The sequence below is a fragment of the Balaenoptera acutorostrata genome, chromosome 19 (genome assembly GCF_949987535.1).
Source record: "Balaenoptera acutorostrata chromosome 19, mBalAcu1.1, whole genome shotgun sequence".
NCBI classification, from domain to species: Eukaryota; Metazoa; Chordata; class Mammalia; order Artiodactyla; family Balaenopteridae; genus Balaenoptera; species Balaenoptera acutorostrata.
Window position 1 is genome coordinate 37,045,378 of NC_080082.1, and position 25,613 is coordinate 37,070,990.

Below are 25,613 nucleotides of genomic sequence, written 5' to 3' on the forward strand. Positions count from 1 at the left end.
CATACAATAATTAATTCAAAATGGATCATAACCTTAAATGTAAAACATAAAACTATCAAATTTTTAGAAGGAAACATATGAGAATATACTCATGAACTGGGGTAAGGCAAAGAGTTCTTAGAAATAATACCAAAAAATCTAAAAAAGATTTTAGATAAAAGAAAAAAATTTAAAGACATTTTCTTTGCCAAAAACACTTTCAAGAGAATGAACAGACAAGCTACACATGTGATGGAAATATTTGCAAATCACATATTCAACAACGGACTTATATCCAGAATGTAAAGAACTCTCAAAACTAAACAATAACCCAATTTAAAAACGAGCAAGGACTTGGACACTTCACTAAAGAAGATACATGAATGGCAACTAAGCTCATGAAAAGTTCTCAACATCATTTGCCATTAGGGAAATGAATATTAAAACCATAAAAAGATATCACTACACACCTATTACTGTTCCAATAAACTTGCATTTGTTTCGGTTTTAGTAAACAGGTTTAAACATAAACAGTTCTTTCAAAATGGGATTTTGGCTTTTAAGAGAAAGATACCATATATGTTAGCAACGTTACTCTGAAATATATAATTAGGACCTTTCTCAGTTTTTCACAATGAAATGAAAGTAACTGGATGACTAGAAATTTTCCTGATAAAGTTGAAATACTTAAGTACTGGTAGTAGGTAATATTTCTTAAAATTTTTCTTGCTTTGAAATTATACTAGGCAGAAATTTGGAAACAAGTTTAGGTGACATTGTTACTGAAAGAACCAGTTTTGACTCCCTGGAGACAAGTCTTCTTCAATATCATTAGCACAGGGATAATTTTGGTTCATGAGTGTATGGATTGAACTGTGCCCCCCCCCCGCCAAAATCCATACGTTGAAGCTCTAACCCACAATGTGACTGTATTTGGAGATAGGGCCTTTAAGGATGTAATTAAGGTTAAATGAGGTTATAAGAGTAGGACCTTGATACAATCTGACTGGTGTCCTTATAAGAAGAGGAAGAGACATGAGTTTTTGGTGCACAGAGGAAGGGCCATGTGAAGACACAGCAAGAAGCTTGCCGTCTGCAAGCCAGGAAGAGAGGTCTCACCAGAAACCAATCCTATTGGCACCCTGATTTTGGACTTCTAGCCTCCAGAACTGTGAGAAAATAAATTTCTATTGTTTAAGCCATCCAGTCTGTGGTATCTAGTTATGAGAGCCCAGGCCAACTAATTCAATGAACTAATAAAAAATTTTAAAGTTTCCTCTTTTCCTTCCCTAAAAATATCCCCACAGTTGTATGACACTGAAATCTTCATACACTGAGATCCTGTATGATTTTGCTTTTCACTAAACTTCGCCATCATTGTAGCCATATCTGCACACTGTAAGAAAAGCAGTATGAGACCCCTATTTTTTTTACTACAAATAGATTTTCTAATATCAGTTTGGTCATGTGTCAATTCCTATATTTTCCTTCGTTACGTTATGTCTCTGTATTAGTCTGCTCAGGCTGCCATAACAAAATGTCATGGACTGGGTGACTGAAGCAACATTTATTTTCTCACAGTTCTGGAGGCTGGAAGTCCCTGATTAAGGCTCCAGCCAATTTGGTTTCTGGTGAGAGCACTCTTCTTAGCTTGCAGGCAGGTGCCTTCTCATCAGGTCCTCACACGGCGTTTCCTCCATGCTTGTGCTTTCTGCTGTCTCTTCTTATAAGAAACTAATCCTATCAGGTCAGGGTCCCACCCTTACGACTTCATTTAACTTTAGAGGCCTCATCTCCAATACAGGCACACTAGGGGTTAAAATTTCAACACATGAATTTTGAGGGAAACATTCAGTCCGTAACAATCTCTAAACATAACCTGCCTTTCTAGGCTATCATTTAATAAATTGTTAGAGCTCCCAAACTCCAGCAAAAAAGAGAGACAACAAAAATCTGTTTGGTACATAAACACTGAGATAAAATTCAGCATTTTTTAAGTAAGTCAATGCTCCACAACACCATTCAAGTGCTACAGAAGACTTGGTCAGAGAAAACGAAATGTAAACTACAGGAATGATCTGTGAGGAGTTGGAGAGGCTATACCTATGCCTGGAAGATCAGGCAGGGAACAAAGAAAGCAGTCCTCAATCACCTGGGCACTGGCAGGTAATCTGGGAACAGACTGGATACTACTGGGTGGTCTTCCAGGGAAATAATATTTCAAATACAGAACTCCCCAGCTGAGAGAGATGCAAACTGCTTTTCTTTTGATTTAGTCAGCATATGGCCACACAGTAGTCTCAGCTATTATCTGTGCTTTACCACATTCCTTGGAAAATCAACTACAGACAATTACTCTAGTACATCCAAAAGATAGGTGTCTTAAAAGGAAGCCACAGAATGAACAGTCCCAATCCACTCCTTGGGAATCTACTCCCCAGCCAACATACTAGAGAAAAGACTTCTTAGGTTTCACCAAAATGGTACTACCATAAGAGGTACTAGGCTAAATGAAACAGTGCTGTGTATATACTTTGTGAATACGGTTGTTCTAATCTCTCCCCTTTTACTGTACCAACTCAAGTCCCAGATTAATGTTTCCAGAACTCCATTGCTCCACTATTAAAAACTGCCTCTAGCTTCCTGAGTCAAGTACAAACTCCTTCGCCTAGCAATCAAGCAAGAATCTCCATAGTCAAAACCCACCATATTCAACTTTATCTTCACTACCAGTCACATTTGCCCCAAATGTGATGCTCACCCCTGCTCCTTGCCTGATGTGAAAGCTCTTCTGCTCTGTTTCCTCTCCACTTGGCATCCACAGCCTTTTCATTCTTTGCGTGTCACCTCCTTCATGAAGCATTCTCTGATGACATCATACATACATGGATTCTTCCTTCAGTCAACAATTATGCATTAAGAACCATTATTCCAGAAGCTGAGAAGGCTCCTTCCTCCCAATTCTTTTTGTCCACCATTGTCTGTGACTTAGATTTAATAATAGTAATACTGTCCTGGTCTCCCAATAAGTCACTTTATTATATTTGTGGAAAAGCCTCTTAAATATTTTATTTACTAGTTGGTTCTTGTGTGCAATCTCAATTTAACTGTAGGTGATTTTCCTCATACACATCTTGTATACCTTCCACACCTTAATATTATTTGATGTTAAATATGTTTTCACTTGCAAACCTTGTTAATACTTACTTTTGGAGGGATAGAAGGAAAGAGATATTTTCAGTTGCTGCAAATTGTCCTTAACTTTGTTAGACAAATATTTGTGGAGTTCCTACTATGTGTCAGATACAGGCATAAATATTCTGTTATGATAGGGCCTTAATCACGGATATTTCCCCAGCACCTATCACTGTTTTCTGCACATAATTAATGCTCAATAAGTATGTGCTGAGGGGATATATGAATGTAGCCTCCTTGCCCTCAAGCAACTTATATTTTAATAGAGTGGGGGTAAATGAGATACAGGTGATGAACAAATAAACAAGTAGATAGGCAAGGTAATTTCAGAGCGTGATAATCACTATGGAGAAAATAAAACAGAATACCACATACTAAGCAGTTGTTTGCAAATTTGGAGATTCGCTATCAGCGGAGTCGAGCGACCCCATCAGCATGGCTTGGTGGTAAAGAGGGCAGTCTCTGGAGGCAGATTTCTTGGGTTTACAGCCCTGCCTCCCTCTTTCACTGTGTGGCTCTGGACAAATGACTTAACCTTCCTGGCCTCCTTTTTCCCATCCTCCAACAGTACCTATCCCGCAGGAAGTGAATCGAGGATTACAGAATTGATATGTAAAGTGTTTGGTGCTGTGCCTGGCAATCTGGGAAGCGGTCCGTAAATGTTAGTAATCACTACCGTTGGTCAGGTTAACTCCCTTGGCGCTAAACAGACCCGCTCTGTCCTGAGCCCCGCCCAGATCCGCGCCCCCTGCCGAGGCAGGTAGTAGAGCAGGGCTGAGCAGGGCAGAGTTTTGACCTTGAATTGAGGCCTTAAGAGTCCATGGGGTCGGTGCCCCCCTTCCGTCTGCGAGGGCGGACGGAGGTGGGCGGGCGGACGGAGGTGTGCAGGTGGACGAGGGCCGCCGAACCGGGTGGGCGGCTGGCCCCAGCCCTCCCTCAGGCGGCAGGCCTAGAGGGCTCGGACCCGCTCACCCCGCGGCCCGGGGCTGCGGGACGTAGGCCGGGCTCTCCCTCTGCGCCCGCCTCTCGGAGAGCGGGCGAGAGGGCGGCGCCCCGAATCTTCTCGCCCCGCCCCCAACACAATGGTCGCCAGCGGGGAGCACCGCCCACCCAGGGTGCGAGGCCGCGGGCGGGCTCGCCAGGCGATTGGCCGGGAGGGTTGCGAGGGGCACGCGGGCGGGGGCGGGGGGCGGGCACATGCGCGAAGGCGGTGCGGCCGGCACGCGGCGCTCGCGCTCCCTGCTTAAATGAGCGTGGGCTCGCCGCGCCCGCCACTACAGCGGGGTTTGCGCCGCGGCCGAAGGCGGACCGGCCAGCGCAGGTCCGGTCCCTCGCATCCGCGCTCCCCGGCTGCGAGGCGGTCGATGGGACGGAGCGCCGCGGAGCAGGAGGCGGCGCCCGTCGGGGGGCTGGGGCAGCGCGAGAGCGCGTCAGGAGGCTAGGGCATGGCGGGCCGCAGGACCTGAGTCCTACCCCGCGGGCAGCAACCTGGTGGCGGGCGATGGGGACGGAGCGGGGCTGCCGCCGCGCTGAGCCGTGAGCGCCGCGCTTCAGCCGCCGCCTCTTCGTCGCCTCCTCGGCCCCTCGCGAAGCGCCGGGCAGCTCGGGAACATGGCCCTGGAGCAGCTCTACTCGGTCCTCAAAGGTAAGCGTCCAGAGCTGCGGACGGCGCCCCCTGCGGGCGAAGCCGGCGTCTTCGCGTCCCTGCCCGGCGCCGGGCGTCCAACGCGCCCCTTTGTCTGGCGCGAGCGGATCACGGAGCCCCCGCTCCCGCCGGGATCGACTCGCTCCCCGAGCGCTTCTCCCCAGCCTTCTGCGTGCCGTGGCAGGGAAACCGGGGAGCGCATCGGGACGCGGCGGCTCGGCCGGCCCTCCGAGCTGTGCCCTCGTGCCTCTTCCTCGGAATTCCGCACATCGCTTTGCAAAGTTGTGGGGTTTGTGTGAGTGGAGCGTAGGCCGCTCTTTTTCAGCATTAGTAACAAAGTCATTCCGAGCAAACAATAAAAACCCCAGCTGAGGCGTCGCGGAGCTGTTCTTGAAAAGCCCCGCGGTGGCGGGCGGCGGAACGGCCTGCCCGCCGGCCGGGTCCCACCTGCTGCGGCCGCGGAGGCTGCGGCACCACTGCGGGCGCCGCTGCTCCGGGCTGCGCCTTGGCGCTTCGCGGGACCTCAGGATACCCTGCCGCCGGTGTCTGGTTCTTTATGATTTGTTGTACCGGGAATTAAAACAGTCAGCTTGCCAAGTACACAAAGCTCCAAAACATACTACAGCTGCTTTGCATTTTCCAGGAGGTGTTATTTTAGATTAAAATTTATATACATAGATAATTAAGATGGTGATACAAAGTTGTTTCTGAAAATCGGACTGAATAAATCCTGTTTTCGGTCCTCGGAGGGAAATCACCACCACCAATAAAGGGCTTCCCTTTTCCGCTACTGACTTAGATTGAAAACTGAATAGCTGTGTATTTGTAATGTTATGAAATATTCCCGTTTTTAAATATTGGGTAAGGAGTTAAGGCATTGTTTAGCGCTCTTCATTGTATCTTGATATCTGTACAGTGAAAAATGTTGGGTTTTTTCCCACTCCATGTTAACACTTTTCAAATTTGTTTTACTGGAAAATTCTGTATAATTTTGCTTAAAATTTTAATTGCACATATTATCTACTGTTCAGATATTCCTAAATTCATAATTGAGATTTCAGCAATTTAACTACCCACTGTATACTTATAGGTACAGTTTGTACTAAGGTAACCTAAGACTTTCTATCTGGTGATTGTTTCGCAGTCACCCCATAAATTATTAATGATTTCCTCATTGTATTAAAATTGTATATCTCTAAAATCAATTTCTGTAGTCTTTCTGTAACTCTAAATTTATATCACCATTCCTTGGAAATGAAGATTTTGTTTTACTTTTTCAGAATAAATTCTATGCATAGTAGGGTTTCTGATAGTGCTCCTTATCTGAATTGCTTCGTTGTCCTCTTTGCCTTAGGGTGTTCAGTAATAATGACATTCCATCTGAGTAGCCCCCTCTGGGGAGAAATCACGTAGATCTATTATACAGCTTTACCTGCAGAACTTGAAACTGAGCTGGATAGGACGGAATCTCTGATACTCTTGGAATGGTGAAGGGTTTTGCAGCTTTTCTGCCTTTGCCTTTGTCGTTGGTACACACTGCCCTCTCTGGCCACCGTGGTGAAGCATTTAGTTGTTGCACCTTTCAGGAAAGGATTCTGTGGTTGATGGCAGAGCTACAGTGAAAACAATGTAGTATCAGGCTTTTCTTTTTTTAATTTTACCCAACCTACACTATTTTTACATGCTGGTGTATTTTTAAAGCTCAAGCTAACTTCTTGTTGTTAGGCTTAGTAGAGAGAAAGCCAGCTATTTTTAAGTCTTCTAAAGTTTATGTATATGTGCTTATAAATATGGGGAATTGGTCTGGAAAGATTCAAGAAATTAACAAAAGTTGATTCTGAGAAAGGGATCTGGGAGACTGAGAAACAAGAGTAAAGGGAAGACTTCTGTTTCACTGCACACCCATTTGTATCACTTGATTTTTTTTTTTAACCAAATGCATTTGTTACCTATACAAACATTGGTATTTTTAATTTTTAAAAATTACCTTTTAAAAAATATTGGCGTTTCCCAGTGCTACCATTCATTGTGTGCACCAATGCCTGAAAAAGCAGCCCTTAAGTATACTGTAAGGTGTAAATTGTTTCAACATTGAAGAGGTTCTTACCAGAAGCAGTTATTTAACATTTACATAATTATGGATATTACCTACCAAAAGCCTTCTTTGGAATATTATGGTCAGTTTCTACTAAAACAAATCGGCCATAATGACTGTGTGAAATTTTAAGTAGAAGGTAACTTTGAGATGCCATTGATTCTTTGTTTTACTTCCAGCAGTGAGAACAAAAGGATAACTCTGCTGGGCTTTTAAACCTTTCATATATTGTTAAATCTGAGTAATTCACTTTTAACTGTTTATGGTCACTCCAGGTCTTATAAAATTTGATTTGCCTTCTATCAAAGTTAAGTAAGTATAATAGTCACATGAAAATATTATATTAGTTTTATAAACCCATTTTTCACTGTTCATATTCATTCTGCACACTTGCTTCAGGAGAATCCTATTAGACGCAGTTAACATTTAAATCTGTATAAACTGTGGTTAAATTTATGGTGTTACAGTGCATAACTATCCCTTGGCACTGTATTTTAAAAATCTTATCTGAGACTGTGACAAATATTAACTCCTGTCCTTCATCCTTAAGCCTCTTACAAGAAATTAAACCATACAGAAATAAGTACCATAATGAAAAGTTATCCCTTTAATAGGGAAGTGTTTAAACATAGCCTTGGGAAAAATTAACTTTTTGACTTTTTCCCCCGAGTTGGAGAAAATATTTTAATACTGACAGTTGAAAAGTTATCTGTGTTTTGAAACCAAACTCACCTTTTAGGAAAAACATGCAGCCCTTTAATACACGTACATGTGCATTACAAAACAAGTTCAAATCAAAGCCATTTTCAGTCCTTTTAGGAATAAAGATAGAAAAAAGATAAACTATAAATAAAGTTCATATCTAAAATTCTAAAAAATAATCCAAGTTCTGCTCTTGGTTACTACCCATTCAGCACAATCTCCTGTCATTTTAAAATTTATGATCCTGCAGAGTAATTTGTCTATTTATTTATTTATTTATTTGCCTGCAGCATGCAGGATCTTAGTTCCCCAACCAGGGATCGAACCCATGCCCCCTGCATTGGGAGCGTGGAGTCTTAACCACTGGACCTCCAGGGAAGTCCCTGTTGGTTTTGGGTTTTTTTTATGTGTCCCTGGGGCCCTTTGAGATCCCAGTTATTGTGGTGTTTGAGTTAGAAAGGGGAATCCTAAAAGGTGATCTAATCCAGTGGGTTTCCAAACTTTCCTTAACAGAACTCCCTCAGGGGAACTCTTATGAGTGGGTACTTAAAAACTAAACAAAGAACAGATAAGAACAAGGTTGCTCTGATTGCTGAGGGCCCTCACCCTCTCAGTCACTCATCAGAGTGGCCCCCGAAGAACTAACGCTATTTAGCATCTTTGTTCACAAAATTACAGGGTGTACTAATCTGAAAGTTCAATTCATCCTAGTCAAAATGACATTAAAACATGTTGGTTTAAATATGCCTAGTGTACTATATTGGAAATTATAGCCTTAGTGGGTGAGAAGATACCAAATACTCTTCAAAATGTGACCTGGTTGTGTTAAAGTCTGATGGTAGTTGTTGTGGATGTCTGAGGATTCCTGTATAATTAGAGCATACAAAACTGCCATCTCAAGAGCATTTGACTAACAAGAAGGTTGTCACATTCTGCAGGAAAGAGAAAGCACTTCTGCAGTTACTCTTTCTTATAAGTGATTGGCAATGTGATTAGCATGTGGAGGGTGGAGTGATCCCAAAGTTCACCAAGATCCATCTTCTTTCTTAACTACAAAGTAAAATTGAGTTTGATTAAATTAGGGTACTTTCCTGTTCTTTGGAACATAGCTGATGGAAAACAAGTTACTACTACCTCAAGTAGTATATGGACTCTAATTGAACTCCATTTTGCTTTCATTATAGAAAACAGGAGCAGGGAGACCAGTTAGGCGGTTCTTAAATTATGGAGTCTCATGATAGGTTTACCAAACCTTATGTTTACCACTTAGATGCTAAAAATAGGAAGGCTTAGGAAGAGGTACATTTAATTACTAACAAAGGTAAATTGAGTCAGCTTGAGAAAAGTAAGAATAGTAGCATACCTGAAAAGGAAAGAAAAATCATTTCTTTTTCTGTCCCCTGATTTATGCTCAGATAAGCTGGGTCATCTCTGTGCCTGCTGTTAACCGAGATGTGTGCTTGTTAATTTGTTAGTGGGGCTCTGTACTATATGTTATAGTTGCAAAGAAAATATAATCAGGATTCTGCTTAGTCACTTCATGTATTCATCTAATTTTTGTTGAGTGCTGTTATGGGCCAGCCAGTCTTCTAGTCGCTAGAGATGCATCAGTGGATCAGAGAGACAAGTCCCTCTTTCTAGTAGGAAGAGACAGATAATAAGCAAGAAAATAGCAGGTAATATAAGTAATAATTAAAATAGTATTTGTATCATAAAACAGGATGAAGAAGAAAATGTAGAGCTTCTTTAGCAGTCGGAGAGGCCTCACAAGACCTGAATAACAGGAAGGAACCAGCCATGCAGAGAGAGTCTAGGCAGAAGGAATAACTAGTCCCTACGGCTAGAATTAGCTTGGTGTGTTTAAGTGGGAAGAAGACCTGTGTAGCCATAGATGGTCAAGTGCCACATCACATAGGACCTCTGAAGTCAGAATAAGGAGTATGGATTTATTCTAGATGTAATGGGACTCTGTTGGAAGATTTTATGAAAGGCTGTGATGTGATCTGATTTATGTTTTGAAAGGCTCTCTGGCTGCCGGGGACAGAGTAGGCTATAGGGGACTATGGCAGAAATAGCCAGTTTTCTTCCAGTATCCATTTTACCTTTCAGTGATTCTCTGAATTTTAACTAAGCACACAATCACCCAAAATAAATACTAGATTTTCCAGCTTTCCTTAGGATTAAGTGTGGCCATGTGACTAAATAAGTCTGACCAGTTAGATGTGGGTTCAACTTTGGGGAAGTGGTGGTGTATCTGTTGTTCAGTTAAAATTTTTATGTTGAGATCATTGTAGATTCTGGGCAAAAGTTTTTAAAGCAAGGAGGACTGCCCTGTGTCATTTCTTCATTCTTGCTGACTGTAATGCAGACATGGTAACTGTAAAGAAGATATGGAACCTGGCGCTCTAGCATCTATATTGGACCATAAGATGACCCTGGAAATGAAAGTCATGCACAACTGAGCGATAAGACAGAAGGAGCTTAGGTCCCTAGTAATGGTATAGCCTTCACTCTAGCCCTTGACTACTTACCTGCACAGTTTGTTTACTTGACAGAGAAATATACTCTTATCTTGTTTAAACTACTAGTTTGGGTTTTTTATTACTCATGCCAGACCTTATGCTAACATAATAGGAGTGTGCAAAATCAGTGAAAGAAACAAAACCAGACAGAGATAGAGAGCTAGTGAATAGTTACAGAAGTGAAAAGTATGAATGCTGTCTAATAAAATTAATCTTGAGAGAGTTCCTAGAAAAAGCAGGTTTTTAACAGTGTGAACGTTATTTTGTAGAAGCAGAGGGAGGTCCGTGGCAAGTGCAGATGTTCAGAAACAAGAGGTATTTGTAGGGACATTATGAGAATACACACACATATACATACATATATGTAGTAGAGCATTCACCAACATTTCCAAAATCAACTCATCAACTCCTTTGTGCCCACCCTCTGCCCCGCCCCATCCCTCTTGGCCCACACTTGCTCCTACTGTCACCAAAGGAGAAAACAAGTGCGGTGCCAGGGCCAACAGCTTCAGCATCACTAGGGAATTTGTTAAAAATGCAAGTTTTCAAGCCCCACCCCAGACCTACTGGATCAAAATCTCTGGAAGTAACCCCTCCTCCAAGTCTGTTTTAATAAGCCCTCCAGATGAATATGATGCACACTAAAGTTTGAGAACTACCGTCCCAATGATTCATTTCTCAAATCCGGAAGAACTGCTGGGTAGAATTTGTACATTTCTAAGCCTTGATATATATTACCAGGTTAACCTCCCAAAAGCTGTGCCAGTTTACAATCCAGTGGCAGAATAAGTCAGTTTCCTATATCCTGACCAACACTAGAATCTACGTTTTTTTTTTTATATTAGTAAGGCAGAATTTCTGCATTTTATTGGCACATTTTCCTGGTGGCATAATCTTCTATCCCATCTGTTTGTAGTTTTTATTTATGTTCCTGTCTTTTGTAAATGAAGGTGTTCTCCCAAAAGTATAAATATAATTCATCTTTTTTTCAGTCTGCTATTTATTTTCCTACTTATTGATAGCTTGAAGTAGAGACCTACTTTTTTTCCCGAATAATTAACAAGTTATCCCAGAACCATTTATTAAAACTGTCTTCTCACCAAGTGTTTCAAATATCACATATATTTTAATAAATTCTGGGATATATATGTCTGTTTCTGAGCTTTTCCTCTTCTTCCATTTTCTTATCTAAAGGCCCCTTGAGAATAAGGACCATGTCTTCTTGGTTCATTGTAGTTCCAGGGACTGACTCACTGCCTGTAATACAGTGGATGCTAGTAATGTTTGTTGACAGATCATCTGTTTCTTCCTCTACCGTGGCTACATTTTATAATTACTGTAGCTTTATAGTAAGTCTATTATTTTTATGTATTTTAGTCTTTTATTTTTATATTTTCCGTGGCCAATATAAAAAAGTACTTAAGATGACCATCAGAAGCATTTTAAGTACCAAAACAACACACTGAGATTTTTATTAAAACATCATTAAATATTGTATGACTTACTGGGAAGAAATGTTACTTTTACATTGTTTTATTATCTACAACATATTCCTTCTCCATTGTATTAAATTTATTTACTTGTTTGTTTAATTTATTTTGGTCTTACTCTCTTCCTTTAATAGGTGTAATCATTTTCCAAGTAATTCTCTTGGGACTTCTAGGTTTTAAAATAACATTGTCTATAAATAATAATTTTGTCTCCTTTCCAGTATTTATTGCATTGGCCAGAGTTGCCACTATTAAGTAACAGTGGAAAGAATAAACCTGACCTTGATTTTTAGTTGATTGGAAAGTACAGCCTTAAACTGGAAGGTCTGGGGACAGGATTGCGGTAGAGAACTCTGATAACAGTGATTCAGTGTTAAAAGGAGTAGCTTGGAGGATTTGTATTTAATACCTTGACTGGCACCTGTCTTTATCATTTAAGCCTCATTTTTAAGTCAGATCTGTACACTGGTTATTAAACTACACTACATTAAACTCCAGAACCAGAGGTGAGGACATAAGTGGTGGACAGTACCTTTTTCAAGCATCAGATCACAAGCAATTCTCTGCATAACCAAACTCTGTGGTTGTGGAGTTTAGAATTTTTATTTTGGCATGGATTTCTGCCTTAAGGAATTAGTGCCTTCCTGGGTACATTGTCTTTGAATTCAAAGTGTGAGGTATTTCTGGATTTGAGAAATTATTGACCCTTTTGGTAAGAGAAAGAAGGGAACAAGTGGCACATAGATTGGGACTAAGGACAGAACAGAGCACGACAGCACTGCTTCACGTACTAGATCATTCCAATGTTTGGCATCAGTAGAGTTTGTTTTACTGTCTCAGCCTGATTATAGCAAGCAACTTACAAAGATCCTATTATACAACTAAGCGAAAACTGTTTCTTATGATACCGAATTTAGAATGATTAATAGTCAAAACTATATCACCACAGCTATCACTAAATATTTCTGTCCCTAATTGTTGTGCAAATTTGCCTTATTTATATATCATTTTTTAAATTCAGTGGCACAGTTCATTTGGTTGATAAGAGTTGTGAATAGAATTTTTAAACATTTGGCAGGGGGGAATTGTGAGCAACACCCTAAATAAAGTAGAAAAGATTAATAGGGTTATTTGGTTGTGTGATTTTATTTTAATGTGATTTTTCTACCTCAATTGTATATTCTGTGCAAATTCCATAAATCAAGTGTTTTACAAAGCCAAATTTTCATTAGTTATTATGTAGAATAATTTTCCAGGCACAATTCATCTTTTTACCATAGTTTTACTGTTGCTCTCCTGGTTTCAGTTTGTTGATTTCTTACTTTCCCTTTCTGCCTGGTTTTGTATTACTTGCTTAAATACTGTGAATTATAAATTTAAAAACTGGTAAATTGTTAACGCCTGTGAATCAGGAGGCAAGGTATAATCACAAAATTTTGACCAGTTGTGTATCATCTGACTGGGATGATATGCCTTGGGAAATAGTGTCCTCTATCAAGATACATTGGTACAGATGGTTGTGATATTTGCTGAATTGTCAAATATCTAACATTATCCTAGTTTGTTTGTTTGATTGTTTGTTTGTTTTTTGGCTGTGCCTCGTGGCTTGCAGGATCTTAGTTCCCCAACCAGGGATTGAACCCAGGCCCTCGGCAGTGAAAGCACAGAGTCCTAACCATTGGACTGCCAGGGAATTCCCTAGTTTTTATTTTTTCTTTTTGAATGTATTTTACTTATTTTTATTTTTGGCTGTGTTGGGTCTTCATTGCTGCAGGCGGGCTTTCTCTAGTTGCGATGGGCGGAGGCTACTCTTTGTTGCGGTGCGCGGGCTTCTCATTGTGGTGGCTTCTCTTGTTGCGGAGCATGGGCTCTAGGCGCGCGGGCTTCAGTAGTTGTGGCTCGCAGGCTCTAGAGCTCAGGCTCAGTAGTTGTGGCACACGGGCTTAGTTGCTCCACGTCATGTGGGATCTTCCTGGACCAGGGCTCGAACCCATGTCCCCTGTACTGGCAGGTGGATTCCCAACCACTGTGCCACCAGAAAAGTCCCTAGTTTTTCTTTTTGATCAGAAATCTTCTGGGTTTTTTGTTTTTTAAAAACGGTTCAAAATTCATTCCTCTAACTCTGATCCAGTGCCAAGATGTTAAGAGTTTGAAGGAAGGATTGTTCCTACATAGCATGAGATCTTCAACACTGCTAGCAACCAAAGAAAGGGAGGGGAAATTAAAGTTGTTGAGAGAAGACAGAGGAAACAAAGGTCAACAAGGATACAGGAAAGCAAAGATGAAGATGTATGATTAGATTATAAGATGTAAACAGCGTAGGATGACAAGAACTCTTTGTACATTGGTGACTTTGGGTAGTACATGCTGGGTACGTGCTACTGAGTGAACAATGGCTTGACCATCTACCACTCACTTAACTAGCAATCTCTTCAGTGCCTCCATCTCCCTCACCCCTAGACATCCTTTAAGTCACCAATTGCAGTTGACTCTATATCTGAATCATGTTATAAATATCTCCTCCTTCCCATTTACACTACCACTGCTCTGCTTCAAGACCATATCATCTTTGCTTCCTAAATGACCTCTCTTTTTAAAAATTTAGACTCCACACAACCATCAAGATTAGTGGTCTGAAACACAGATGTGATAATGTCACTCTCTAGTTTAAAAACTCACAGTGATTTCTCCTTGTAGTCAAAGGTCCAAACTCTTTAGCATGGCATTCAAGGCTTTTTACAGTCGGATCTCATCCTACTATTTCTAACCTGATGTACCACTTTCCCCTCCACATGCTAACTGTACTATCGTACTCAGAATTGCACTAACACCGCCTATAGATAAGTGCTCATGGCTCCATGTTTTTGTCTAAGCTGTTTCTTTCTCCCTCTCCTGGGTAGAAGTTCTCTCCAGTCCCACTAGAATATACCTTTTTTTTCTAAAGCTTTCCTCTATTCCTCTTAACCCCCAGCTGAATGAATGGTTCCCTTTTCTGCTTCAATTGTGCTTTCTGTTATGACCCCTGTTAAACTCCTTTCACCTTGTATTGTAGATTGTCTTTGACAATAGCTTGACTCCTTAAGGACGGCAGTTTGTCCTAAAATCTATCATTTATTTAGCAGAATGCTTGGCACATATAAAGGGCTTTGTGCAATGTGCATCACCTCATTTAATCTTTGCAACAACCTTGTGATGTTGGTGTTATTAGCACAACATCCCCATTTTACAAATAAGTAAACTGAGCTGAAAAGGCCTCACAGCTGGTACAGAGCAAAACTTGAACCCCCACCTGGATCCACCTAACTCCTGAAGTCCATTCTCTTTTAACTGTTTTGCTGTATTTCTCCCCTACCTCAATCTGTGTATCCTCAGTGCCTGGTATCCAGTAGGTACTCTGTATGTGCTTGCTGACCGAATGAATAATAAAAACTCCAGTTTACACAGGAGGCTGATAGTGTGGTTTCCATTGAAAGGGAGAGTGAAAGATATCAGTGCATCATTCTTAAAAATAACATGTTATCTTCAAAACACAAACATATACAAAACAATATATTGTTCATTGGGTATCAGAAATGTTAAACTTGGGGTCGGGGGGTGGGGAGAAGCTCCATTTTCTAAATAATGCTAGCTTTCGTAATGCAGGACACAGCGTCGTACCGCACAGCTATAGAGTGTCTTAAATTGATTTCTAGGAAACTGCTGCCCCCTTACTTCTGTCTTTATTATGAATGTTCTCACAAGTCAAATAATCTAATTGAACTTTTACTGGCATAATACATTGCAAAGCTAGCCATTATGCATGTAAAGTCTTTGAGGAGATGGAGTAAAATAAATACAGGATAATTGGGGTCAGCTCAGTTTGTTAAAAAAAAGTATGTGTTTTTTAATCCATCATAAATTGAAAAAGCACTATTAGTGCTTGTATGAATGAGTATAATATCAATTACATTTTTTCTTGGGTTAAGTGTCAAATAGTAACTCAACATTTAACACTTAAAAATCTTGAGAGTGAATGTTAGTAAGAAATAGGGAGTTTTAGTTCTTTTTTTGTCACCTGATTTTTCTTATAAACTTGGTAAAATCTAATGTAGATTCAACTTTTTAACTTCTCTTCTCTTTTATTTCTCTAGTGTTGTTAATAACAGTACTTGTAGTGGAAGGGATTGCTGTGGCCCAAAAGACCCAAGGTAAAGAACTTACAGTGCTAATTTACTGCATGTTCAGGACAGTGGGATGGCTTATTTGGAAGGATTTCAACTTTTGAGTACTATTTCCATAATCCCTCTGGGGTGTTCCAGTGACCTAAGGCTTTACGTCAACCTGTCAGCGTCAGTTCGGCTGGGTTCAGCTACAGTTAACTAGAGTAAATTGTTAACATAAAGTCTTGCACTGATAAATTTAAAAAATTGGCATAACTAGTGACTCCTAGAACACTATGGATTATGTCCAAAAATCAAATGAGATTCATGCTTTATCACTAAGCAAAAATAAAAATCCCTTTTTCCAGTGTAGACAAATGAAACGTTTTCATCAACAGCTTATTCAAAGCCCTGGGGACCTGTTCTAATTGTCCTTGTTTATGAAAGAGGATTAGCTAGTGTGAGTTTTGAGCCAGATATTCATGTCAGAGTTTAGTACATTTCCTAAATAACCTGACTTATTTTTATTTTCATCAAAGTTATACATACACATGACAAAAGTCAAAGCATTCTAAAAAGTTAATTAGGAAAAATCAGTCCCTCAGCCTACCTTACCCCATTTCTCCATGGAGATAGCCGCTCTTAGCTGATTCTTTTGGTATTTTCCTGCATATTTCTAAATAACGTACTATACAGCTCTTCTTGGTTATTTCAGTTTCAGGTAGTAGAAAATGATTTTCCCACCATGCAGGATGAGAATTGAGCCGTTTCATGCACCTCCTCTTCACCACCTACCACGTACAAGTGTTCTTTTAACTTTGCGCCACAGCACGCACATCAGTATTGTTATAATTCTGGTTACATCTCTTCAGGGTTTACGTCAAGTCACCCGTTGGGCTTTTTCAATATGAAAATTTTGTCTTTGGGTGTAGGAAATTTTTCTTTCCCTTTTTTCTTGTTTAATTTTTAAAGTTCCCTTTTCTCCATTTTTCTCTTTTCTGTCTTCAAGGAACTCTTATTATTAGGTTACTTTTTAAAAAAATCTTTTCTGTTTTCCATTTCTCTTTTAACTGTTTTCTTCTCAGTAGTCTACACGGAGACTTCCTCAACTTTATCTGCTAAACCAAGAATTGGAAAACTTTTTTCTATAAAGGGCCAGATAGTAATCGTTTAAGGCTTTGAAGGCCTTTGTAGTCGAAGGAGCACCTATTCAGATCTGCAGTTGCAGGGTGAAAACAGCCATAGACAGTACAGTACACACATGGATGGGCATGGATATATTCCAGTGAACTTGATTTACAATAACAGGCAGCAGGCCAGATTTGGTCCAGGGCCATAGTTTATGGACCTCTGCTCCAAACTTGCTATTTTTTTCATTTCTTCTATTTTTAGAAACTTTCATTTGTTTTCTAAATATTCTTTTTTTTAAGAGTATGCCTTGTTCTTGTCTTATCGATATACATCTGACCCTTGAACAATGCAGGGGTGAGCAGTGCTGATCCCCACGTAGTCAAAACCTGCCTCTGTATTCGCGGTTCCGCATCCTCACATTCAGCTGACCGCAGACCAAGTAGTGAGCGCACCCACGCGGTTCAATCCCATGTTGTTCAAGGGTCAACTGTACTCTCTTGTTCTCTGAGGAGATTAAATGATCGTTTTGTTTAGTGTTTTTTTTTTAATATTCTATAATGTTTGTATCCTCAGAGTGGCTTTTTTGTTTGTTTTTAATCTGTTTTTCATATTAGAGGCTTTCCTCAAATGTCTGGTGCTCCTTGAATGCCTTTCATAGTTATGAGAGGAGCATGCAGATCTGCTCGTTAGCCGTCTGCAAGTGTAGACAGGGCTTCTTTACTGCCACCCTCCCTGGTGAGCGACCAAGTCCACATCCTTGAGTCTTTTTCTTTGGGCTCATTAGATTCCCCAGAAAAGATTAAGATTCCATTTCCTGCTTAGAGGCTCTACATCTGAGGCCTTTGGGAAGTTGAGTGGGGGAAGAGACGGGAGGTGTGGTTCAGCATGTTAACATTCACCTCATCTCCCTGTTTTCAGGTTGGTATTTTTGCCCTCAGCTGTGCCTGGTGTCCCCTGGTCCAGCAACCCTGTTGTACCTTCTCCAAAGAAACAGTCTCATTTTCTGATATGGTGATAGAGCAGCAGCTACCTAGATTTGTGGAGTAGGGGAGGGTATTAGAAATCAAATTGATTCCAAAGAGACTTTTAACCAAGCCTCATGTTTTTAAAAAGCCCAACTTCACCACCTCTTCCCCCACTGCCAGAGATACCTAGTGCTGCCAGTTGTTACTATTGCATCCACCTCTTTGTACTTACGGGTTTACGCCCTTAAAAAAATTGTTTACTGTCGTTTAAGTGGACTTTGAAGAAGGAGCAGAGCTAAATGCATGTGTTCAATCTACAATCTTTAACTAAAATAAAATCCCTTTGTAATCTTTGAATCTTATTTGACTTTGTGTTAAACTAAATATAGAGGTACCACACCACAGATAAATTCCTGGGGTCCTTTTATTTTTATGTCAGAATTGAATTTTATAGATCTTTACTGATTTATCAGCTTCTCCCACATGGTTTTGCCCTTGTAAAATCTACGCATTTTATTTCCCCATTCTTATACATGGCAAACTTGTCCTCTAGAGCAAATGCTTCTAGCCAGCACAGCATACCATCTTCACCTTCATTTCACTTCTGCTATATTCAATTTGTTATGCTGAATTTGTCAGTGGTTCTTAAAAATTATATATATGTGTGTGTAACAGAGTGGGCAGTTGTTTGGGGAAGTTGTGGGGGGACCTATAAGTGATGTTTTACATTTTTCCCTAAGATGGACAAAATATTGGAATCAAGCACATACCTGCAACCCAGTGTGGCATTTGGGTTCGAACAAGCAATGGAGGTCATTTTGCTTCACCAAATTATCCTGACTCATATCCACCAAACAAGGAATGTATCTACATTTTGGAAGGTATTTGACCAATTTCTGTCTTTCATTGGATGAATTTTTACTTACTGTTAAACTAAATATATTGGTTAAATGCCCTGGCTAAACCAGTTTGAACAAAATTTAAATATGTATTTTAATTAAACTATAGTCATTATAAATATTAATACTGACATTAAAAAAATAATGGTTGAAATTTTATAGGAATTTTGGATCTCCTAAAATATAATTTAACTAGATGCATCAGTATATATGAGAAACTTCTCTGATAAGAAACCTAACCTTACTGGCATCTCTTATTAGGCTTTCTGCAAATTTATGTCCATAGTTACATTATATGTTTCTTTCATTTCTTCTGTTTTTCTATTCATCATGGTACATTGTATCTCATGAACTAAGCATTAGCTTCTCAACTCTAATTTTAATCAGTTAAGTACATTCAATTTAATAAATAACATATGCCAATGGGAAAGATTACTATAGTTCTACAGAGTAGCATTATTATTATATTATTAATACACAATGTAACATTTATCATGAATTTTATATATAACAGTTCTCATTATGATCCTCATCTATGAAACAGTAACAGAGCAGTTGTTGTGCTTTTCTCACTTGCGTCAGGCCATTTTTACTTTTTCTTGTTTGCATTGCCCTGATTTGCTTACTCTTATTTTCTAGCTGCTCCACGTCAAAGAATAGAGTTGACCTTTGATGAACATTATTATATAGAACCATCATTTGAATGTCGGTTTGATCACTTGGAAGTTCGAGATGGGCCGTTTGGTTTCTCTCCACTTGTAGATCGTTACTGTGGTGTGAAAAGCCCTCCATTACTTAGATCAACAGGGAGATTCATGTGGATTAAGTTCAGTTCTGATGAAGAACTTGAAGGACTGGGATTTCGAGCAAAATACTCGTTTATTCCAGGTAAAGAAGTTATTGTTTCAGTGGCTAGGTCTCACTCTGGTTTTAGAATCTTAAGGCTAGAAAAGAGATAATTCAGTCAAGGTAATCAAATCAAGGCTTTAAAGAAGTTAGCAAGGTCAAAGGGAAATCAGTCCATGAATAAATAAAAACTTAACAAAAAATTAGAAATAAAACTATGTCACTTGAATTTTGAAGCATATCATAGATGGCATCACATTATTTCTTAGATTTCTATATGTTTTATAGCATATATCAAATGCCAAAGACATCACAATAAATACATTTAAAAAATAATTCAACAAATTGTCTTATTTTCATAATCTATACCAAAAATTATTTTGGCAGGTTTTTTCCATTGGAATGATTCAATTACTCATTTGAATAAACAGTCTCTAGAAAATACTGAGCAATAGAAAGGATAGCGCTCTGCACTTGGAGGCAAAAGATCTGGGTGTGAATCCTTTTTCTGCCACCTACTAGCTATAAAATTTACTATTAAGCACAGAGCTGTGCCTAAGAGTTGCTGTTGCTAAGACAGGAATATCTTCCTGAGGCCACCATAACTAATTCCCAGAAACTTGGCAGCTGAAGACAACAGTAGTTTATTTTCTCAGAGTTCTGGAGGCCAGAATCCAGCAGGGTCATGTTCCCTGTGGGAACTCCAGGGGAGAATCCATTCCTAGCCTCTTCCAGCTTCTTGTGGCTGCCCCAGCATTCCTGGACGTGTGGCCTCATCACTCCAATCTCTGCCTCCATCTTCACGTCCCCTGTCTTCTCAGAATCCTTAGCTTAGTCACATCCTTTGCCTTAAAATGTAATATTCACTTTTTTTTAACCTTATAAGGTAGTATTCATAGGTTATGATGATTAGGATGTGGACATATATTTGGGTAGTGGGAGAGCACACCCACCTATCAGCATACTCTATCTTACCTACCACACAGTTATGTGGGAACACTTTATAGTCCTCAAAGCCTGTCTACTGTAGAAATAAATATGCATATCCCTAATGTGGCAGCACAAAGATACACTAGTTATTGCTCCTGTCTTCCAAGAGTTTACAAACTTAATAAGATGAAAAAGTAACTTAATGTAACAATTATATAATTATAAAATTATATAATCTTTTTGCTGTTATTTATGTAAAGATTATATAATTATAGTTATATAATTTTTTTGCTTTTATTTATGTTTTTGTGCAAGAAATTTGCTAACTTAAAAAAATTAAATCATATCCAAATGAAAATATCCATAACCTTATCACCCTATAAGTAAGAAACCAGTATTAACAATATGGTGTGTATCCCTTCAGATGTTTTTCTATATCTGTTTATTTTGTTTATTTTATATAACAGAGATCAGGCTGTTCTTTCAGCTAGATTACCAGCTTTTTTGCCTGAACAACGTAGTCAACTTTTTTTTCCCTGTTAGTAAATGTGTTAATGGTATTTTTAAGTGTTACTTCAGTATTTATGTTCTCAATGTCAAAATGATAACATTTTCAAAAAGTAAAATTTATTTTTTTTTTAGAACAGTTTTTAGGCTCACAGCAAAACTGAGCAGAAAGTACAGAGTTACCATATACCTCCTAACCACCCCCTCCCCACACACAGAGCTACCTCCAAAACCTAAAATGAACATCCTGCACCAGGGGTACATTTGTTACAACTGATGAACCTGCACTGACACATCATCACCAAAGTACATATTTTACATTAGGGTTCACTCTGTTTTTTGGGTTTTTTTTAAATTGGAATATAGTTGCCTTACAATGTTGTGCTAGTTTCTAGTGTACAGTAAAGAGAATCAGCCATCCGTATACATATATCCCCTCCTTTTTGGATTTCCTTCCCATTTGGGTCACCACAGAGCATTGAGTAGAGTTCCCTGTACTATACAGCAGGCTCTCATTAGTTATGTTTTACACATAGTATCAATAATGTATATATGTCAATCCCCATCTCCCAATTCATCCCACCACCCTCCCCACTTGGTATCCATACCTCTGTTCTCTAGGGTTCACTCTTAGTGTCATACATTGTATGGGTTTGGACAGATGTATAGTGACATATGTCTGCCATTACAGTATCATACAGAGTGTTCCCACTGCCCTAAAAATCCTGTGGGCTCCACCTATTCATCCCTCCCACCCCAACCCCTGACAACCACTGATCTTTTTACTGTCTCCATAGTTTTGCCCTTTCCAGAATGTCATATGGTTGGAGTCATACAGTATGTAAGCTTTTCAGATTAGCTTCTTTCACTTAGTAATATTTATTTAAGGTTCCTCCATGTTTTTTTATGGCTTGGTAGCTTGTTTCTTTTTAGTGCAGAATAATATTTCATTGTATGGATGTACCACAGTTTGTTTATCCATTCTGTTGAAGGATATCTTGGCTGCTTCCAGGTTTTAGCAACCATAGATAAACCTGCTGTAGACATCCATATGCAGGTATTTGTGTGGACAAGTCTTTAACTCATTTGGCTAAGTACCATGGAGTGCAATTGCTGGATCATATTAAAATTTGTCTTTAGTTTTTGCTTAAATGGATTGTGGTGGTGGTAGCACAAAATTGTGAATGTACTTAATGCCAATGAATTGTACACTTAAAAATAAGTAAAAGGATACATATTATGTTATATATTTTACTACAATAAAAATAAATTAAAAAAATTATAAACAGGTGTCTAAAAAAGTTTAATTTGAAAATTCAGATAGAAGACATATATATCAACCCACTAGAATGAAAAAATTGCTAGTCTAAAAGATCTCAGAATTTTTAATTAACCTGTTTAAACCTATTTTAATTCACAGTTTATTATATGTAACTGGTTGCTCAATTCTTGTTAAAATTTTGTTGTTGTTGTTGTTGTTTTGGCCACACCATGTGGCATGCGGGATCTTCCCAACCAGGGATCGAACCTGTGTCCCCTGCAGTGGAAGCGTGGAATCTTAACCACTGACTTTCGGCATGGTTATCAAAGTACATGTTGAAAAAAAGTAAGAGGAAAATTTTTAGCTTAATCTAGCATAACATCACAGAGACTGTTCTTTTTTAATTTAATAATCTAAACCCAACCTCCCTAAATAAAAGGGAGTGACGACACTTCAGCAATTTTGCAGAGAAATGTCAAAGAGAAATCTAAATTTAAACAGCATTAGAGTAGAAAGTCATAGCAACTATCTGGCAAGTGAATCAGAATTTCTTCACATGTAGGAAAGAATTCTAGGACATTGTCACTATTGCACTAAAATTTCCAGAATTATCCCAGTTACTTCCAGGAAGTAGCAATCCATTAAGAGCCTCTGCCTCAACAAATATCACCAGTAGCTCAGAGAATTTCATTTATTTAAAAGATACTAATTTCTCGGGCTTCCCTGGTGGCGCAGTGGTTGAGAATCTGCCTGCTAATGCTGGGGACATGGGTTTGAGCCCTGGTCTGGGAAGATCCCACATGCCGCAGAGCAACTAGGCCCATGAGCCACAACTACTGAGCCTGAGCGTCTGGAACCTGTGCTCCACAACAAGAGAGACCACGATAGTGAGAGGCCCACGCACCGCGATGAAGAGTGGCCCCCGCTTGCCGCAACTAGAGAAAGCCCTCGCACAGAAATGAAGACCCAACATAGCCAAAAATAAATAAATTAATTAATTAATTTTTTAAAAAAGATACTAATTTCTCATCATTGTTAGTAAGTTTCATCCGTATTTACATCCCTAGACAGAATTTACTTTATATGACTTTAAATAACTAGACAGCCATGATTTAGCTACTTATGAATTGTCTATTTATTTTGACATTGTGTTTTTTTTCTTTTAGTGGTAAAATTGTGGTGTCATCACCCACACTATAATGGCAAGAAAGAGTAAGAAAGAAAAATGTTACAGTAAGAAAAACTGTCTAGAGAATTAGAATCTAGTCCTGACATTGCCATTATATGGTCTAAAAAAGTCATAATCTCTCTGATTCAGTTTCCTCATCTATAAAACAGAATAGTACATGATCTTCTTGATATTGTCATTAGCATAATATTAAACATAAGGTCTGTAGAAACTCTGAAGTACTATAAAATGCAAATGTAAAGTAATATAGTCTAGAAATCCTAAGCATTTTCTTATAATTTATAATTTATCTATATTTTAACCATAAGCCATATGAAGTTGCTCTCACGATACATAAAACTAATAGAAGAAAAAGAACTGCCTTTCTTCAAAGAATCTTTACATATAAAGCTGCCTGACTTTGTTTTTTAATATTTTTAAAAGCATTATTCAAATGATTAAGATGTTTGTTTTCTTTCAGGCAGTCTAAACTTATTTGCAAAAATCTGACTCTATATAAGACTTTGTAATGTCTTTTGATACTAAAGTGTCAATTCAGTTAATTGATTTAGTTCATAAAAATCAAATACCTGGACAATTTAATTACATCAGTTATTTTGATATAAACTATTGGTTGTCAATTTTCTATGAACTATTTCATAGGGCAGAATATCCTATATATCATCTAGTCATCTCTCTTTTTCCTGCCATTGTGAAAAAAACAACTTACTAGCTGCTACTGTGGTGGGATAAATTCTATGTAACATAAAATTCACTGTTTTAAACCTTTTAACTACAAGTCAGTGGCATTAAGTACACTTACAATGTTGTGCAACCATCACACCGTGCATTTCCAGAACTTTTTTGTCATCCCAAGCTGAAACTCTGTCCCCATTAAACACTTAACTCCCTATCCTTCCCTCCCTACAGCCCTGTGAAAACAGTCTCTGAACTCAACTAATCTAGGGACCTCAATAAAGGGAATCATATAGTGTCCTTAACTGTCTGGCTTATTTTACTTAGCATATTGTTTCCAGACTCATCCATGTTGTAGCATGTGTCAGAATTTCATTCCTTTTTAAGGTTGGATAATATTCCATTGTATTAGTTATACTACATTTTGTTTACTCATTCATCCATCAATGGACTAGCTACTGCAGTTGACATAGAGTTGTGAGTTTTCAGGTAGCATAAATAAGTTTTTCGTTCATAATTGGATCAAAAGTATAAACGTTATCATTTAAAAAATATTGATCCCATAAGTGAGCACCTCAATATGCTCATAAATAACCAGTGGTCTGTAGTTTACACAAATGAAAGCTTTCTCTTGCTTTGTTATTAAGTGTAGCATTAGATATAATGTAAGACATTAAGCCTTAAAGTAACTCTAAAATACCTCAATGCCAATGACTTTCTTCTTTTCTCTGTTACAGATCCAGACTTTACTTACCTAGGAGGTATTTTAAATCCCATCCCAGGTTTAGTATATTACCTCTTTTTCCTCATGGCATCTAGGATCAGTCTTATTTTCCTTTGAACATCATTCATCTGTTCTTTCTAGATTGCCAGTTTGAGCTGTCAGGAGCTGATGGAATAATACGTTCTAGTCAGGTAGAACAAGAGGAAAAAACAAAACCCGGCCAAGCAGTTGATTGCATCTGGACGATTAAAGCTACTCCAAAAGCTAAGGTAGTATTAAGTATGCAGTCACTTCTGAGAAGAACATAATAAGATGTGATTTGTATAATGTATTATTTTGGTTCATGCAGATACTTATTATTTAAACTGACGTTACAACTTTTTAAAAATTTTATTTCAGTCATGTCATTGAACACCTAGCATCTCAGCATTGTTGTAGTTAAATAAACTACAACATAAACTTCAGGAATGTCACACATACATTAATATTCTTGTTTTAAGATTCTTAAAATCTCTGTGTTCCTAATTGGAGAGTATAGGTATTGATCAGTGTGATCATAGATTCATAAACACCTTTATGAGGAGGTAAAATAGGCCATAAGATGTTAAAGTATCTGTCAAAGGTCTCAGAGTTGGTTATAACAGTGTCAAAACCAAAACACAAATGTATCATCTTAGTTCTGTGTTCTTACCATGCTGTCCTCTGCTAATCATGTAGAG

General features: G+C 38.8%; 1 protein-coding gene across 3 annotated transcripts in view; it reads left to right on the forward strand.

Moving 5' to 3' along the window:
• Positions 1–4,424: 4,424 nt before the first annotated feature.
• Positions 4,425–25,613, forward strand: part of NETO2 (neuropilin and tolloid like 2) — a 73,491-nt gene continuing 52,302 nt past the window's right edge. For 2 of the 3 annotated variants that reach the window (XM_057535078.1, XM_057535080.1), the window contains exons 1-6: positions 4,425–4,819; positions 15,759–15,815; positions 18,604–18,744; positions 19,402–19,650; positions 24,908–24,952; positions 25,036–25,163. In XM_057535078.1, coding sequence (XP_057391061.1) covers positions 4,786–4,819; positions 15,759–15,815; positions 18,604–18,744; positions 19,402–19,650; positions 24,908–24,952; positions 25,036–25,163 — 654 coding nt within the window. In that variant the 5' untranslated portion in view covers positions 4,425–4,785. The remainder of the gene's footprint in view (positions 4,820–15,758; positions 15,816–18,603; positions 18,745–19,401; positions 19,651–24,907; positions 24,953–25,035; positions 25,164–25,613) is intronic. The other variant, XM_057535079.1, reaches the window with a different exon arrangement.